Source organism: Passer montanus, unplaced genomic scaffold (genome assembly GCF_014805655.1).
Source record: "Passer montanus isolate IOZ18808 unplaced genomic scaffold, ASM1480565v1 scaffold35, whole genome shotgun sequence".
NCBI classification, from domain to species: Eukaryota; Metazoa; Chordata; class Aves; order Passeriformes; family Passeridae; genus Passer; species Passer montanus.
In genome coordinates this window covers 5,537,190-5,554,146 of record NW_024368263.1, presented here as the reverse complement: position 1 = coordinate 5,554,146, position 16,957 = coordinate 5,537,190, and the positions used below count along the sequence as shown (strand labels likewise).

The following is a 16,957-nucleotide window of genomic DNA, read 5'->3' as shown; positions in this document are numbered from 1 at the left end:
TAAAGTTTATCTGCAGTCCTGTAAAAACACTGTAATTTTGTAAATGACTAAACACTACAGTAGACATGTATTGGCAGTTCCAAATAGTGAAACCCTTTTCCCATCTTCTAGGTACTAAATAATATTATGCCTTTATTTATTTGTAATGTTGTGAAGTTATAAAATGCACAGCAGCAGAATGTCTGAAAAAATTCTTCAGCTACTTACATAGAATCTCTTTTCAGCATCCCCCCTCTAGGAACTGTTGCATACTGGAATGTAAATGTGGATTTAATTTTCCCCAGGTAATCTTGCAAGCCATACACCAAAGCTTTTTGCTGGCTTAATTTTTGTAGTGTCCTTACAACTCCTGTGGAATAAAAGGAACATTTTGTATGACATTTGGGGAGTGGTTATTTATATATATATTTCACAAAGACTTGAGACAGTCTTGCTCTTGAAGGGGTCCTTCCCTTCTCCAACTTCTATCCTGCAGTAGCATTAACACAGCCTTTGGCTCATGCTTGCAACCCTAACTGCTTTTTCTGTATCATTCATGGGATGGTAGAATAATGTCACCCTAATTTACATTCTGGAAAGCAATATTGGCATGACAGTAAAGATAAAAAAAAGCTTGAAACTTGGCTGAGATTTCCCCAAGAAGAACAAGGTTGTTGGTTTTGGTTTTAAGTTGCTGTATACCTACTAATAGATGCTGAATGGCAGAGTCATTGTGAAACTCCAGGGTTGTGTTTACTTCTGATTTCAAGACACAGAAGTTAGCTGGAGGGGCAGTACATAAAGGACTAACCAGGGCCCAAACTATTGCAGGAAAATATTTTGCATCAGAAGCAGTGAATTTCACAGTACTGGAACAGAGCTTGTGAAGCATTTCCTTCCAAGCAGAGTTAGTCAAAAGCAGCCCCAGGTCCCTGTTCCTCAAGCCCATCCCTCCTGCAAACCTGCTTTATTCTAGCATACAATAGATGCTCATACCTGATGCACAAAAATCCAAAGGTGCTAATTTATCAAAACTCAAATCATCACACACAGATTATCTTTCATTCAGAGTATCTTGAGGTGATTTCATGTGGTAAATATCTGCTCTAGAAGGGAAATACTCGAATTCCACCTTACCTTGTGGACACCACAGCAAATTCTGTAAACAACTTCTTAAGGCAGTTATTAAAACCAGAGAGCTGACTTCAAAAGAAGGTAAAATTGTCTCTCACTGCTTGCTAATTTGGGTCTTTCAAATTATCCCTGAATTTCCTAAAATACCACTTCTTTACAGGACTTGTTTCTGGTTTATGGAGGTCCTCACTGTAATCTAGTTGGATTGAAGTGCCCTTAGAAAGCAGTCAACAGATACACTTTTATAATTTTTAAAAAATTAAAAATGTGTATTTATTTTTACAAATCATATAGGAGAAGCAGAGACTGTTGATACAAAAAAATCAAGCCATGAAGATTTTAACAGCCACCACTATTTTTTTGATAATTCTCGACTATGGAAAGAGTAAACCATAAAAATTATATACAGTGCAGAAGCTTAAAATAATTTACTGTTTCCATAAACATTTCTAATTCCTGAACATCTTTAACACATGAAAAATGTAAGATAAGACCAGAACTAGGAAACAGCCTTCCTTATTTTTACAGAGACACTGAGGTAAGTGGAGCACCACTGCATGGCAGCAGTCTGACTCAATTTGAGGAACAGGAACAGTCCAACTGCAAAGAAAAGGCAGAAAAGTACATGGTTGAACAAATTCCAGTTTTAAAACCCTTTAAAAAATATGTTTCAGGAGTTTTACCTTTCATGCAACGGAAACATTGAGATTGTAGCAAAGTCTCACAAATTTATTGTCGTATGAAAACGGATTCAATCACAAATAATCAGGCTGAAGTCTTGTCAAATACAAAAAAAGGAGCTTAAGAATAGAACACAATATACAAGACTAGAAGTAGTTAAATATTCCTGTATCCAAAGTAACACCGGGATAATTGTTATTTACAAAATCTTGCCTAAATCTCTTGAGACCATGTTGAGCTACAGTAACAATTTCTCTACTTTTTTTGGAGGTTAACATGCAGATCTGACAGCTGTAAACAATGGAAGGAATGTATACAAATATATGTACATTGAGGCATAGTGCTTTGTAAGGACTTTGTCCCCTGTGGTCAGAGTGAAGAGTTGGTTTTAGTAATTTAGTCTTTGGAGGACTTGTTGCATCCTCTCTGTGCCCCCTCCCACCTGGAGTTATTTATCACTAACTGCAAACTCAGAAACAAACTTGTTTGAACAAAACAGTCTCCTCAGAAAACAGCAACTTTGATGTGGAGGTTGTGACAGTTGGTTGTTACAAAAGGACTTCTTGCTATGTGATGCACAAATTACAGAGAAAGAGAGCAAGAAGTCCCCACTGAATAGTTTGTGCATTTAATATTATGAATGCCCTTACTGGACAAGCACCAAAAAAACCCACATTTCAGCTGTGGAGAGCAGTATAATGACAATAGATATATACATTATTTTAAATAATTATAAAAATTTAATATACAAATGGCTCTGAATATACAATAATGTGGTAATTAAAAAAAACCCCAAACAAACTATGGTGAGAATACCACCATTAGGCACAAAGTATTTCTGGTGTTGGCAATTTTAAGGGAAGTCCAAAGACAGACCATTTATCGTTTGTCTGGGTATTTCAAGATGAATCCCTTCAAGATAATGCAAGAACCTATTAAAAAAAAGTAAAAAAGATTGTTAAGGGAACAAAGTTATTTCCAAATATAAGGCAACACTTTTATTATTTTCAGAGACAAATGTCCACCTTCCTTGCCTAGAATTATTTCACAAATTATTTTATTAAAATCCTTAACTACCTTCTATAATGAAATGTAGCAATATTTAGGAAAATCCAAACTTACCTTCTTTTAGTCTTCTCTTGCTCTTTAAGCTTCTCAGACCTGCAGATACTGCGGAGAGTGGGGAGGTATTCAAGGGTACTGGCTTGCTTATTGCCCAGGTTTAAAGGACTTCTGGAAAATACAGTTTTGATGACAGCCATCCTCTTCTGTGCTTTTTTGTGAGTGCTAAAACAGAGAATAAAGCTTTATTGTTTCTTATTCAAGAATGTGCAGTGATGATTTTATTTCTTTAGGATCAAAGCTACTGGTTTAAAACTCCGTTAAATTGATATCCAGAAGTGCATCCCAGTGGATCAGATCTGCAACTTCTAACTGTATGCTGCTTACACAGCATCACAAAGCTGCACCTGGACAGAAACACCAGGACCAGCAGTTTGTTTGGCCAAAGCTCCCATCTTAATTAGGAGTCTGATCTGGTGAGCTCTTCAGTCTAGATACAGATGTGAGGTTCAGTACAACCACAACTGAAAGCATCTGTGGTCTTCAAAAAGAAAAAGCATTATGCAATTGGTATTTGCCAGAATTTTGGTGTCAGGTCCAGTGTCTAAGCCATGACAAAAACCTGGCCACAGGATGCATGGTCAGATCCATTCTGCCATTGCTCCTCTGGGTACTGATTTACAGAAGAAAGGCTCTAAGCCATTTTCCTGTTCAGACCCCTGAATGGGCTTTAAGTGCCCACTGTGCCAATTTTACCAATGATGACTCGTTTATGTTAAAAACAATGTTCCATGCCAACACTTGATAGTATTCTTTGGTCTTTTACAATGTACTAAAGGCTATTCTTTGTTAGCATAAGTTACTACAAAGAATTTACTTTGGATTTTGTTAGGTCTTCATCAAGCAATACCTACCAACACACTTAACGTGCATTCAGTATGAGCAAGTGACAAATTTGCACATTTGGTAGTTGCAGAATCCCCTCTGTCTTGAAAAAACTATTCCTTTAGGGTTCTGTTATTCTTTTGGGGGTGGTGGTGCTGTTTGTCCATTTTTAAAATAACTAGACTAAGGCCACCATTCCTTAAAAACATTAGTCAGGCTGTTCAAGAAAAGTCACTTTTTGCAGATTGACAAGAAGTTAATTTAAGGTTGTAAAAGCAAAATGAACAATATACTGCAGTGTTTAGAGGCACACTGACAACAGTCATAGTGGTATGAATGTGCATACATCAAATCTGAAACAGTCCTACACCCTGTGAAATGCTCTTCTTGACAAATAACTGCATTACACTCCAGAAATGTTAACAAAGCCTTACCTTGAATCAGCTGCCTGACTGAAGGATATGCAATTCCTTGTGTTTGAGACAGGCAGAGTAAGTCCCTTCAGCTGATCACTTTCAGGTGTTTTACTCGTAGTTGAAAAGGATTCCAAATTTTGTGAAATATTAACAGAACTTTTAGTGAAGCTGAGTGCTTCAATAGCTGCCTTTATTTCACTACAGCTCTGGGAACTCCACCAATCAGTATTTTCTATACTGAACTCATCACAAAGGCCATTCCTGATTTTGGCATTTGTCCAATGAAATTCCTCACTTCTAGAAAACTCCAGTGGTTCCCTGGTGTTAGTGTTTACACAGCAATCCAGGAAGGACATGTCTTCCACAAACTCAGTCAGTGACTTTAGACACTGAAAAACAACTGCAGACCTCCTTTCGTTTACTGAGGTTTTAGTTTTAACTTCTTTTTGTTCTTTATGCACCAACAATTTTGATTCCTTTTTATTCATTTCAACACATGATTTAGGACTGTCTGATGGCAAAGTTATGAATTCAGCTGAATAGTTCAGCTCAGAATCAAATAAGTCACTATCATCCAATATCTCAAGCATTTTCTGAGCCTTTGTCTTTTTAGACTTTTTTCCAGGGCTACTCTTCCTAGAGCAAGAACTCTTAGTAGATCTGTCTTTTGAAGAAACTATAGTAGTCCTCTCAAGTATAGACTTTGAGGCTTCAGACTGGTTTGACAGAACTTGCACTGGTAAGGGAAGAATAAGTTCAAGATTACTATACACAAAATCCACATGCTTCATCTGGAATTCTGTGAGAAGCTGCATCAATTTATTCCATTCCTCCATAGTTGTGATTTTGTGCTGTAAAATAATAATATGAAACCTTTATCAACATATAAAAATTAATTTCTTCTAAATAAAAATGTTATTACAGAAAATCTCACACTCCTGGCTTTGTGCTTATGAAGTGAGGGACTATTTTGCTTGTAGGAGACCACCCCAATTCAGATTGTACTTAATAACCACAGAATTCTCTAATTTCTATAACAAACCTTTTCAGAGATTTGCTTCTAAGATGATGTTATTCCTGGTGATAGTTACACTCAATTGTCTGGCAATCATTCAAAGCATTACCAAGTCAGCTACAAAAATACCTTGAGAAATGTAAACAAATCTTCTGAAGGCAACAGGATGTTCTTAAGGCCAAGCAACGTCTCTACACAGCCTGTATTACATTTTGGAAACTCCTGAAGATGTGAATCATCAGCTTGAGAAAAATCCACCTTGGAATCCTTAGACTTTGCAGGATGAATGACATTATCTGCCTTCCTTGTCTCTTCTTCTCCTGCACAGAGATAACAGGCTTTACTTGAAAGGAGACAACTGCATCATGAACTTGATTTTCCACCTCTCTGCCTCAATTCCTGTCCCAAAGGATGCTGTAACTGTCACCTCTTGCTGTGGTGCTGGAGGAACAGAGCAGCTGGAATGAGACATCCCCATGCCCACATCACTGTGTCAGTGTTACCAACCTCTCTCCAGCTTCCCAAGTAACCTCTGAAGGAGGCTGTGCCTCACTTGTCTCTCCCTGTCACTCCCTCACACCCCCAAACTCTTCCTGAATCCTTTGGGATAAAGCTCCTACCCCTGCCTGCTTGCCAGCTGTCCCACTTTTACCCCTTTTTCAGCTCTGCTTCTTCTAGGTGAACTGCCTATCAGCCATATGAATAAAGAACTGCAAACTCTGAGGAAAATTACTACTGGTTCCCTTCTTTGCCTAGTTTTACTACTCACAGCATGAAAGGGAGAGAGTAAGTACCATAATGACAGGCAATAAAACCCTCAAAGTTCCTTATGCATTAATACAAGGCTTGGAAGTAGCTAAAAATAGCAAAAGCATCCCCCCTCCCCCCAAATTTAGGGCTCTTACAAGAAGTTACCATTTATTTCCACATGTCTAAGAATGCTTTGACTTAGTCAAATTCATATGAATAGATGGATATTTTTAAAAGAGTAAATTAAATCAAGGTACCATGAGGTGCCAAACACTTCTCTTTCAAGCATCCACCTCCACTTCTAACCCAGAACTGTAAGTACAGGACACTTTGTCTGATATCACAGTTATTTGTGGTCAGGAGAGCAGCCAAGTCTTCCACATCTGTCCGGAGGTTCTCAGCCAGGCACAGAGCTTGGAGGTAGCTCACAGAGTTTGTCTAAACAAGAGTTACACACAGACCACTGAACAACTCAAGCACACTGCAAAGTCACACAAGAGCCAATTATTCTACTTACACTTGCAATACATTTTGACTTTTAATACAGAATATTAGTTTATTAAATTAGATTACAGTTAGATGAAAACCTGTAAGGAAAAGCAACTACCCTATCTATGTTACATCAGAAATATATAAACCTACCCCAACACTTAAATTTCAAACTGAAATCAACTGACAATTGCTTGCTTAGGATGCACCTGCATTTCCAGACATAGACTTACCAAAGAAGGGGTTTTAAAGTTGATCTCTTCAAAATAGCCATCAAACATTAAGCTGAATGTTGGATCTATAAAGAGAAATCAGTGAACTGTCATGACATTATGTTCAAACCTAGTTATTTTCTTTATCAATCAGAGCAGCCAGTACACCTTCATTCAAACACTCAAAACACTTGCTTTACAGTCTCCACTCATTTAAATCTGCATTTAGGAGCAGTATTCAACCATCACCATTTACAGCCTCTAATTAGAAGAGGCTCTTCTGTCTGTAAAGCCTAATTATTGTCACAAACACTACTCACCATTGGTGGTAAGAATTACAGGTCTCTTTGCAGTTGCCATGAATGTCTTTATGGCACTTAGAAATCCTGCATCTTCATCAAATATTATATCCACCTACAGAAAGAAACACAGTGTCAACAGCTTGAGCAGCAGTTACAAGCTGTGAACAGTCAGAGTACATTTCATGTGAATTTTACCTCTTCAAAAAGAATGAGAGATGTTGCACTTTTCCTGTTGTGTTCTCCTCCTTCTTCTTTGTTTATTGACTTAATTTGAGCATCTTTCTTTACTTCCACTGAATTCTGAATATTTCCTGCAGATGGATGAATAATAGAGCAGGAAGGAGGAGTGAAACCATTTAATGCTTTCCAGGTACTGGCTTCAAAAAAACCCCATGTATCAAATGTTTAAGAGAATCTGTTCTTTTCTCCACACAGCCCCATACATGGTGTAGCATTTCCACCTCTAAAGGTAATTAGTTATTAAAAAGAAATACCTACCTCCATTTTTTTCTTCAGATGTTGCTTCTCCATCAGCACCTCTTCCTTTGGCAGAAATTTTGAAGTAGTTTGCAAGTGTTTTAGAGGGCAAGCTTCGTTTTAATCCTGCTCCTTTTGGTGACAGTGGTGGCTTTCTTGGAGAAATAACTTTCTTTGGAGAATACATTTTTTCTGCAAGGTATATTTTATATTAAACTTCATCTGGAGATATAATGTCAAACTGATATTTCTCAGACAAATTTAAAGTAAAACCCATTTTTTATCTATGGTAAATGACAGGTTTACTGTGCTGATTTTTTGCTTGTTTTCCTTTTCTCTTGTTATAGGAAAAGCTTTCTGTTTAACTTTCTATTCAAATGCCACAGCACCTGCTCCACCACTGCAGAAATAATGTAATCAAGAGCCAGTATTTTGAAAAAGTCATTATTTCATTTGGTCTCTAGTTGTGTTAAACAACAGACCAGTTCTTACTATTATGGCCAGGTAAGCTAAATCTGCTATCTTTTTTAAAACAACTGATATCTAAAATTTGTTTGGGGAATTCAGTCTTTAACAACCTTCTCCCCTCCGTAAAATCCACCCCATAATTCAGACAAAACAAAGAACCCCAGATAAGAACCACAACACTTACTTGGTGACTTGGTAGTGCTACAGCTGTTAAAAAAGCAAGGCTTGTGTGCATTCACACCTTTTTTGTCCACTTGATGAGACTGAGTAGCTTCTTTCAGCTGAGACAAAATCTGTCTCCCACTACGCTGGCAAGAGGCATTGACTTCAAATATCTGCAATGGTATTTAATTTACAAAAAGAAAGAAAATTAAACTGTAGACATCTTGTATTACAAATGCTTTTGTATCATAAGCTATAAATAAGAAAAATGCACTGAGGAAAGAAAGAACTCCACAAACCTTAAACCCAAGCTCCTGAGCACAAGCATACACTGCAGCAGTTTTCCCCACTCCTGGTGGGCCAGTTATCAGAACTGTATTGCAAAGGGTTGTCTCTTCGTCAGTATCAGATTTACTATCTTTAAAGTCAAGGCTGCTTAAAGAATCTGTAGAATTATTAAAAAGAAAATAAAGGATTACTGTTATTTTTTGCCAACTTTCAACAAAAGAAAAACTATATTAATTCTATCAGTACCTTCTTGCTCTTTGTCCTCCTTTTCCCTTTTCTGATTTCGTTTTTCTTCCAAATCAGCTCTCTTTTTCCATTCTTTTAACCAACTATAAAAGAAAGGAAGAAAACAAGAATAAAAATTGCTGGTGAATTAATTGAACCAAATTAAGATGAAACAGAACATAAACTAGGGGACATCAGCCACTTTTATCCCACAGAAACCTATCAAGTCCTTTCACATAAAAGCAAAAAGATGTTCAGGATTTGATTATTTTGTAGAAAAGGTTTTCTTTTTCATTCTCCATTCTGTTAGCTGATTGGTATAAAAAGTCATTTGGTGAACTACTTATTCACTCATAACTCAATGTTGTTTTGTCAGATGGATCTTTAAATTCTGTGCAAGAGCCACACCAGTAACTTAAGCACACACAGAAAATTTAACTGAAAGCCCAATGTGTTAGGTGGAACTTAGTGCTAAATTCCTGTGAAAAGCAAGACAGTACAGCAAGATCATGATCAGGATGCTTGTAGGGAATTATAGACAAGTACTGCTCTCTCAGTACTTGAGCATTAGCAAGAAACATGAGATTTTGAGTTATTTTAGGAATGCATCCATGTTCCAACTTCTGACCTGTGTAGCCTTTCAATTTCTTTCTTGTTCCCTACAAGTTCACTGGAATCTTGAGGCTGATATTTTTCTGTCCAGAGCATGTCTTCCTTTTCCACACCTACAGAAAAAATATTGTCCATTTTTAAACAGTTCTTCATGCAATAGACTTGATCACATCTAGCAGAGTATCAGGACTAGATTTGATTTTGCATCACAGTGGAAAGCTGACAGAGATCACACATACATTTCCCCAATGCAAAGATGAAAATGAGACAGGAAATGCAGTTACCTGAAAGTGCATTTGGATCTGATAAACAACCCCTGTCTTCTGTCACACTATCTGGTTTCTGGGTTTTGTTTTTTTCCAAGTGTGTGGCTTGTCCTGTCTCTGCCTGTTTTTCTCCAGACGTGGGATGAATAAGCTTCCTGGAAACTCTTGATTTCATTTCAGTCTCTGTACCTTCAAGTTGTTTTCTTCTTTTTGATTTGCGGTCTTCTGTTTCTTTTCTTTTCCTCTTTGCTTCCTTCCAATTGTCAGGATGTTTCTCAATTACATCAAGATTTGCAGTGCCATCTCTGCTGTCTAAGAAAGAAACAATTGCATCCATTTAAAATTTCAGACCATGTCCATTACTTCTGTACATTTGGTTAAGCCATATTTGAAGAATTTTGTCAAAATAACCTAAAATGTAAGGATCAATGTATTTCCAACAACAGTATTCCTTCATAATTATATAAAGTAATATATATTTTTTAATTCCCAGTTTTTTTTAATGTCAGAGAGAGTAAGGATGGTTTTCTCCCTGCACAGATTCCTAACCTTGTGTGCTGTTTTCCAAAGCCAACCGCTCTGTTTGCTTTTTCAGGAACCTCGAGTAGTATTTTCTCACTGGAAACTGAGAATTGGAAGCCACAATCTCATCTAGCAAATCCTTCTTGAATGCATCAGGAAAAGCTGGTCGGTGGCCTGAAAGCTGGAATACACACACAGAATTACTCAAAAACTTTACACAGAATGCTTTGCATAATTTAAACTGGTATTATTTTGTTAAATTCAGAGGTTAACAGAAACTGATGAGAACTGTCTAATGGTAAGATACAAAATGGGTAACTCACACACAGCAAAATTTTAAAAAAACCACTAATCACAGCACTGAAACAAATTCAAACAACATGATTTATTAAAAAAACAACTCCAAACAAGTATCAAAAGAATATGAATTTTAAAGTACTAACCACAGGTGCAGAACAACTTCCAGTTTGCTTTGAATTCACAGTGGAAAATTCACCAAGTGAGAGAGTGATTTTTGTGATGTTGGTGACTTCAGTACTGAGGTGCCTCAGCTTAGTTAATAGAGGACATGATGGTGATTGCAATTTCCACATTGGAGAACCTACAAAAGAACCCCCACCAAAAACAAAACAAGAGTTAACTTCTGTTCCAGGGAAAAGACATGGGCTGCTCTTTTGTCTTTTGTGAAGTCTTTTGCCTTTGTCAGAAAGAAATGGTTTCTGCCCAAATCAGTCCAACACAATCTCTATTCTCCAAATTGGAACTTAACTGACCAGCTTTTTTGACTAAATAGTAAGAATTTTGCATCCTTATCCATGCATGTATGGACTCCTTTAGCATCAGTTTAATTTGTAAATTTTGTATCCAAAAACATCTCACCGGAAGCTTCTCAGTTTTGTTCTCTTACTGAGACACAAAACAAGAGGAAACTCCCACCTATTCCAGTCCTAAGCTGTTCAAATTCTTTATTTTCTGCACAAATTCTTCAGAATTTATTATGTACCTTTGAACAAAACCCAAAAACTTAACAGAAGCTTACAGTCATCCTTCTGCTGTACATGGACAACAGTCTTGAAGCAGGAACTTGCAAGAGAGTATGCTTCCATTGCTGCTGCCTTCTTTGCAATCTGCCTTTTCAGTGACTCTGGCAATCCACTCATCAGGAATTCACGTTTTGCTCTGAAGGGATCACCATCTTGAGAATTTTCAGATGCATCTTGGCTTTAATGAAAACAGAAAAGAAAAAGAAAGAAGATAGAATTAGTAGAACTTCCAGCTATGCAAGGCTGAATTTAATCACGTTCTCTTCCAAATGAGTTGAAAATAGTCTAGCAGAACTGCTAAAATTAATACTTTAATGAAAACAGAAAAGAAAAAGAAAGAAGATAGAATTAGTAGAACTTCCAGAACTTTCCAGTTCAAAATAGTCTAGCAGAACTGCTAAAATGAATTTAATGTGGTTAGTTTGAAATTAATTCTGTGTTAAAAACTTTAATCTAAAAAAAATCTCTTTGGTTTTGTATTTTTATATGCAATTGGGGATTTCTTTTTGATCAGTCACCAACTACATTTCCAGACATCCAATATGATTCTAAAATAGTTGAGGAACTCTTCAAGAAACCCCTAAAATTTTGTAAGCAGATTAAAATATTAATCAGTATAAGAGTAATGGATATTCATAGCACATTTCAGTAAGTGTATTTAAATCTGTAAAATGAGAGAATATTAAGTAACCTTGAAACATATTTTGACTTTTAAGCAACTGCACTCTTGACAACTGACCTGCTTTCATCAAAGATCACAATTGGTTCACCTGCAGAGTTTGGAGCATTTTTGCCTAGGCAGGAAGGTGGACATCCCAGTTTCCCTTTAAAAAAGTAAAAAACCTATTATTAGATCAGCACTGATACAAGAGTCTAACCTTGCTTCTGTGTTCACTACCTGTATGTTTCCTTTAACATCATCAGGAAATCTCCTTTTCTTAAGGGAAAGTTGAGTATTTTAACAAAACTCATTATAGCTTTGTTTCTAATTATTTCCTCAGTATAGATGCTATTTTCTAACATTAGGAAAAAAAGGAGACACAACAAAACATGGTATATGTTGACAATTTTTCAAATAAACAGTTTTCCCTGAACGAAGAAAAAGCAAAACAACACATATAAATAACCTCTGCACTATTAATTGATATAAAAAGGGAAGCTATACATTGGAATATTATACAAGATAAATCAGAAGAAAAGATTAATATACTGCAAAGGCAGCTTTATGAAATAAAGTTACAATAGTCAATAATAGAAAATGTTTCTGTAACAAAAAATAAACACATTCAGTAAAACCCAATTACCATTGGAGTTCTTTGCAACCTTCAAGTTCTTAGACTTCTTCCCCAAAACATCATTTAAACTCCGAAGTTTCTTTTCCTTCACACTCTGCTCTGCAGTAGTGCCACTATCCACATTTGAACCTAGAATTATTACTGATTCCTAGAGAGAAAGCAAATCTAGTAAGAAAGGAAACCCAACTTCTCCTCCTTTATTAACAATACATTGCAGATATCTATCTTAGCTTGCAAACATTTATGTAAAGAATCAAGTAGGTTGCTTATATCAATAAATATATAAAAATATCCCCCCCAAAGTACAGCCTTACATCACTTTCTTCTAATTTCTTCCTCTCAGCAAGAGCTCGCTGTCGAGACGAGCGCCTCACAGGAGCTGCTGAGTCTTCACTCACTTTTGATCTGTTCTGCTGTATAGCCTTTGCTTTTTCAATCAGCTGCTTTGCTTTAGATATGTTCTTAGAAGTGGAGTTTATCTGTTAACAAAGAACAAAAAAACTGAAATAGCAACTAAAAGCACTCTCTTCACTAAGTACTTTGCATATAAATCTAATTTTTCACTTTCATAGAAATAGGTAATTGTTGCAAAATTTCATTGGTATCAAAAAGAAAATGAAATAATTGAAAGAACAAGCAAACCAAGATGATATCAACAGTTCTCAAAAGAGAGTGAAAGCCCTGCAAGGAGATCCCCAATTTTTTCATGGAACAGAAATGGGCAGTAACATTCTTAAGTCTCAGCTGTTCTGCTGTGCACAAGCCACTGGATCATTTTAAGTTGGAAAAAACCTCTGGGATCATCAAGTCCAACCTCTGGCCAATTACTACCTTGTCAAATAAACCACAGCACTAAGTGCCATGTCCAGGCATTTCTATATCCCATCCTGAGAACCTGCAGCTCAGAAGCATGCTATTTTATACAATTCTTCTGTTATGAAAGGTGGATTTTTACTAATAAAACATGTTTCAAGATCTAAGGTACAAGAAAGTATCTCATCATAGTTTCATCAGAGTGTATTCCCTTTCCACAGGGCAGCTGGGAAGTGTCATATTGTATCATACTAGATTATTTCACAATACTGAATACACCACAATTATACCCATAGAGGAAATGACAATACTGACACCAACTGTTACATAAATTACCTTTGTGTTTTTGGAGTGAGCCTCTTCATTTTTCATTGCTTCAGCTTTATTTGATTTTGTAGCTGCTTTGATACGTGTAAACCTCATTCTAATTAGGGAAAAAGTATTATGAAATTATTACTGGTTAATAAAGGGAAATGTTATTCTCAATCTCATTTTCAAAAGCTTTTAAAAATACAGTGCTGTAAACAGAAGCAACTGGTTTATGAAGGTTTTTTTGTTGTTTGGATGGGGGGGGTTTTTATGTCTTTAGTACAAACACATTTATAGTCAGCTTTGGTTCCTCTCTATTTTCACCCACCATGATCATTATCCATGCAACGTTGATATACAGTCCATTAGCATTGATGTCTTATTTTCAAAATACTTGCATACAATTAATGGGCAGAAAGGTAGAATATACTCTAAAAGGTTTACCTTATTGGGCTGTTTCCATCAGAGGGCACAGTAATCACCTCAGCTCTGTACATGTTGCTTTTCTTGCAGGATTGTCTGTGTGCTTTCGGAGTGGAAGTCTCTAATGGGCAGGCACTTAATTCATCTGCAGAACAGGCACTTCTAGCCCTGGGCTTCTTAGGTGTAACATTTGTTGATGTTTTGGTTTTCTGCTGCCTTAAACTCCTCCTTAACTCATTCACTTCTGGACTTGATAAAATTATTACATCTGAGGTGTTTTCCATGGTAACATTAGCACCTGAATCCTCTTCTCCACTAGAATTGTTGGTGTTTGAGACACCAGTTTCCTTAGTTTCTGAAGCCTTCCTTCTTCTGTTTCCTTCTTTCTGAACCTTGCTAGATTTTCTGGGTTTAGTTCTATTGCTTTTGGGTCTGGAATGTGTACATTTGTCCACATAATCTTCTGGTATCCCGCTTTCTAATCCTTTCTTTGAAGGAACAGCATCTACAGATCCCTCTTTTTCTTTTGAGGACTTTGCAGGAGCTTGCTTTTGTTTTCCAGGTGCCTTTTTAACTCCACTTTTTGTTACATCTGCTGTTGGTTGTCTAAAAGCTTTCATAAACTGATGCTTTTCTTCCAGAGTACATTTTGGCCTCAGAGAATCTGCCCCTCCAGTCTCCAGTACAGCCAGCTCCAATTCTTCTTCCTCAATAACCACATTGGATTTTCTTTTCTGAGTTACCTGTTCAGTTTGCTCACTGTCCAAAAGGGCTGGGCTGCTTTCTCTTTCCCCTACACGTCCTTTCTGCTTCAAAAAAATGGAAGCTATTTTCCTAGAGCCTTTCTGCTCCTTATTTGAGGGAGGTAATCTGGGGGGAATGGAATGGACTTGTGCAAGGACAGTCACTGTTCTGAGTGGCAGCTGCTGGGATTCCTCACACTTCTCTGGGTCACTAACACTGTCACTCCTGTCCATTTCATTTCCTGTACCAGAAGTGTCCATTGCTGGCTTGGTGTCTTCTTCAACATTATTTTCTCCCTGGCTTCTCAAGAAGTCCTCAAATGACACTGTTATTATACAATTATTTACCTGGGATGTCCCATCATCCACATGAACCTCAAAACTGGAATCAGCAAGAGCAGCACCACACTCTGCTACTGCATTTGTCTTCTCCTCAGTTTCCTCTTTATGTATTTCATTCATCTGGTTTTCTGACGAAGAGCTTTCAGACAAATCAGTATTTACTTTGTGCTTCCTCTTCCTTGATTTTTTTATCCTATTTTTTGATCCATTTGTTTCACAACCAAGGTTTTTTGCATTTTTTCTGGAGGGGGTAACATCTGGGAAGTTCTCTCTTTGATCATTATCTTCTGCTAATTCTCCTGCACGTTTTTTGTCCACTAGAGCACAAGAAGCAATAAAGTCATTACTGTCTTGTTGCAGTTCTGTAGTTGCTCTGCTATCATCACTAATAATTTCTACTTCAAGGTCATTCTCAGATTCTTTCATTTCTTTTGGCATATTACTTGAATTAACTTTCTTCCCTTTTCTCTTCCGCTTTAAAGATGGCTTGGAAGATGATTTACACTCTTTTTCATCAGCCTCCAACAGTGCTTTATTTTCTCCAGCTCCTACTGGGAATGCAGCATTCTCAGTTGCAGATGTCTTTTTAAAATAATCCAAGATATTGTTGGATTTTGGTGATGACAATGCTTTTTCCACCGGTTTTGCTAATGGTGAAAAATACCTTGTGATTGTTTTTGCAGAAGCATCTTCCTCTCGCCGCTTCTTGCATGGCTGTAAAAGGTACAACATGAATCTTAGTCTTAAAAAACCTAAGAAGACTTATACAGAACTTTTTCATAAGACAAAAATTCACATTAATGTGCTCCGACTGGGCACGCATCAACTGTATCTTCATGTTTTCAAAGGCCATCTAAACCTGAAATAAAGATTCTGCTCTTTCAGATGAATAAAAATCCTGCTCTGAAGCCTTGAAATAGTCAAAACTGAACAGGATCACCAAGTCTTCAGAACAGTTCTGCAGAGATTTCACAACACTGGAAGTCTGAAAGTCTGGGTCAATTCAGGTGATCGACCTTGAGATGTTCCCCAGAGCCTCTGTGGAGCATTTAAGAGGGGATTCCAACATCACTTAAAAAGGTCTGGTCCTGCCGTAAACATCTGACATCGCTTAGGAAGACAGTGTACCTTTAAGAGTACTTAAAACGAACACAAGAGAATTCTTGTCTTGCATAATGATTCAAACCATGAAAGAGCATTTACTTCTACAGGTCCAAGAAAGACTTTGCCTCATAAAAACTTTTATAACTCCTGGTTTACCAGAAACTGAACTCCTCGGAAATCACACCCTCTGAAGCAGAAAAAGTCTCTTCCCAAAGCCCCTCGGAAGCGTTTGATGACAGCCCGGCCCGCGGGGCTGCGCCGAGCCCCGGCAGCGCCGGGGAGGGAGCCCGGGCCGGGCCGGGCGGCCCTCACGGCTCCCGGGGCAGGGGACGGGCCGGGTGAGGGCGGAACGCAAAGGGGGGAGAAGGGCAAAGGGGGGAGAAGGGCAAAAGGCGGGAGAACGGCAAAGGGGCCCCTGCCAGCCGCAAACCCTTTCTCCCCCCTCACAGCGCGACCCCGGCCCGCGTCCCCACCTGAACGTCGCCGTCGCTCCCGGCGAGGACGGGGGAGGCGGCCGCCGCGGCCACGGCGAGCCTGCCCACCATGCCCGGCTGCTGGGGGCGCGGAGCCCGGCCGGCCGCTGGGGCGCCATGGCCCCGATGGCGCCGCCGCAGGGCGCGCGCGCCGGGCGGGCGGGCGGTAAAAGCGCGCGCGGCGCCAGATTCGGATCCTCCGCGCGGAAGGCGAGGGGCGGGGCTCCCACGTGACCCGCGCCCGCTGCCCAATAGCCGCCCGCCGCCCGGGTCACGTGAACGCGGACGGACCGGAGCGCGGTCGCCACGCCCCCTCCCCAGCCGAGGCCACGCCCCCTCTCCCGCCTTCGCCGCTGTCAGCCGGGTTTTCGCGCCGCGGCCGTGACGTCACGCGGCTAGCGCGTGCCCTGCCCGCCGCTGGCGTCACGATTCGCTGGCGTCACGAGTCGCTGACGTCACCGCCCGCC

The 16,957-nt window shown here is 38.7% G+C and overlaps 1 protein-coding gene across 1 annotated transcript; it reads right to left on the bottom strand.

Moving 5' to 3' along the window:
* Positions 1 to 1,381: 1,381 nt before the first annotated feature.
* ATAD5 (ATPase family AAA domain containing 5) lies at positions 1,382 to 16,599 on the bottom strand. Its single transcript, XM_039716431.1, has 23 exons — positions 16,491 to 16,599; positions 13,850 to 15,627; positions 13,433 to 13,520; positions 12,598 to 12,762; positions 12,293 to 12,431; positions 11,728 to 11,812; positions 10,985 to 11,166; positions 10,389 to 10,546; positions 9,973 to 10,126; positions 9,442 to 9,735; positions 9,174 to 9,270; positions 8,567 to 8,649; positions 8,332 to 8,477; positions 8,055 to 8,205; positions 7,424 to 7,594; positions 7,121 to 7,236; positions 6,944 to 7,037; positions 6,645 to 6,709; positions 6,180 to 6,360; positions 5,302 to 5,492; positions 4,176 to 5,008; positions 2,917 to 3,081; positions 1,382 to 2,726 (listed from the first exon to the last, which is right to left on the bottom strand). The coding sequence occupies exons 1-23, from the start codon at positions 16,560 to 16,562 to the stop codon at positions 2,648 to 2,650; spliced, it is 5,487 nt and encodes a 1,828-aa protein (XP_039572365.1). The 5' UTR covers positions 16,563 to 16,599; the 3' UTR covers positions 1,382 to 2,647.
* Positions 16,600 to 16,957: the final 358 nt, after the last annotated feature.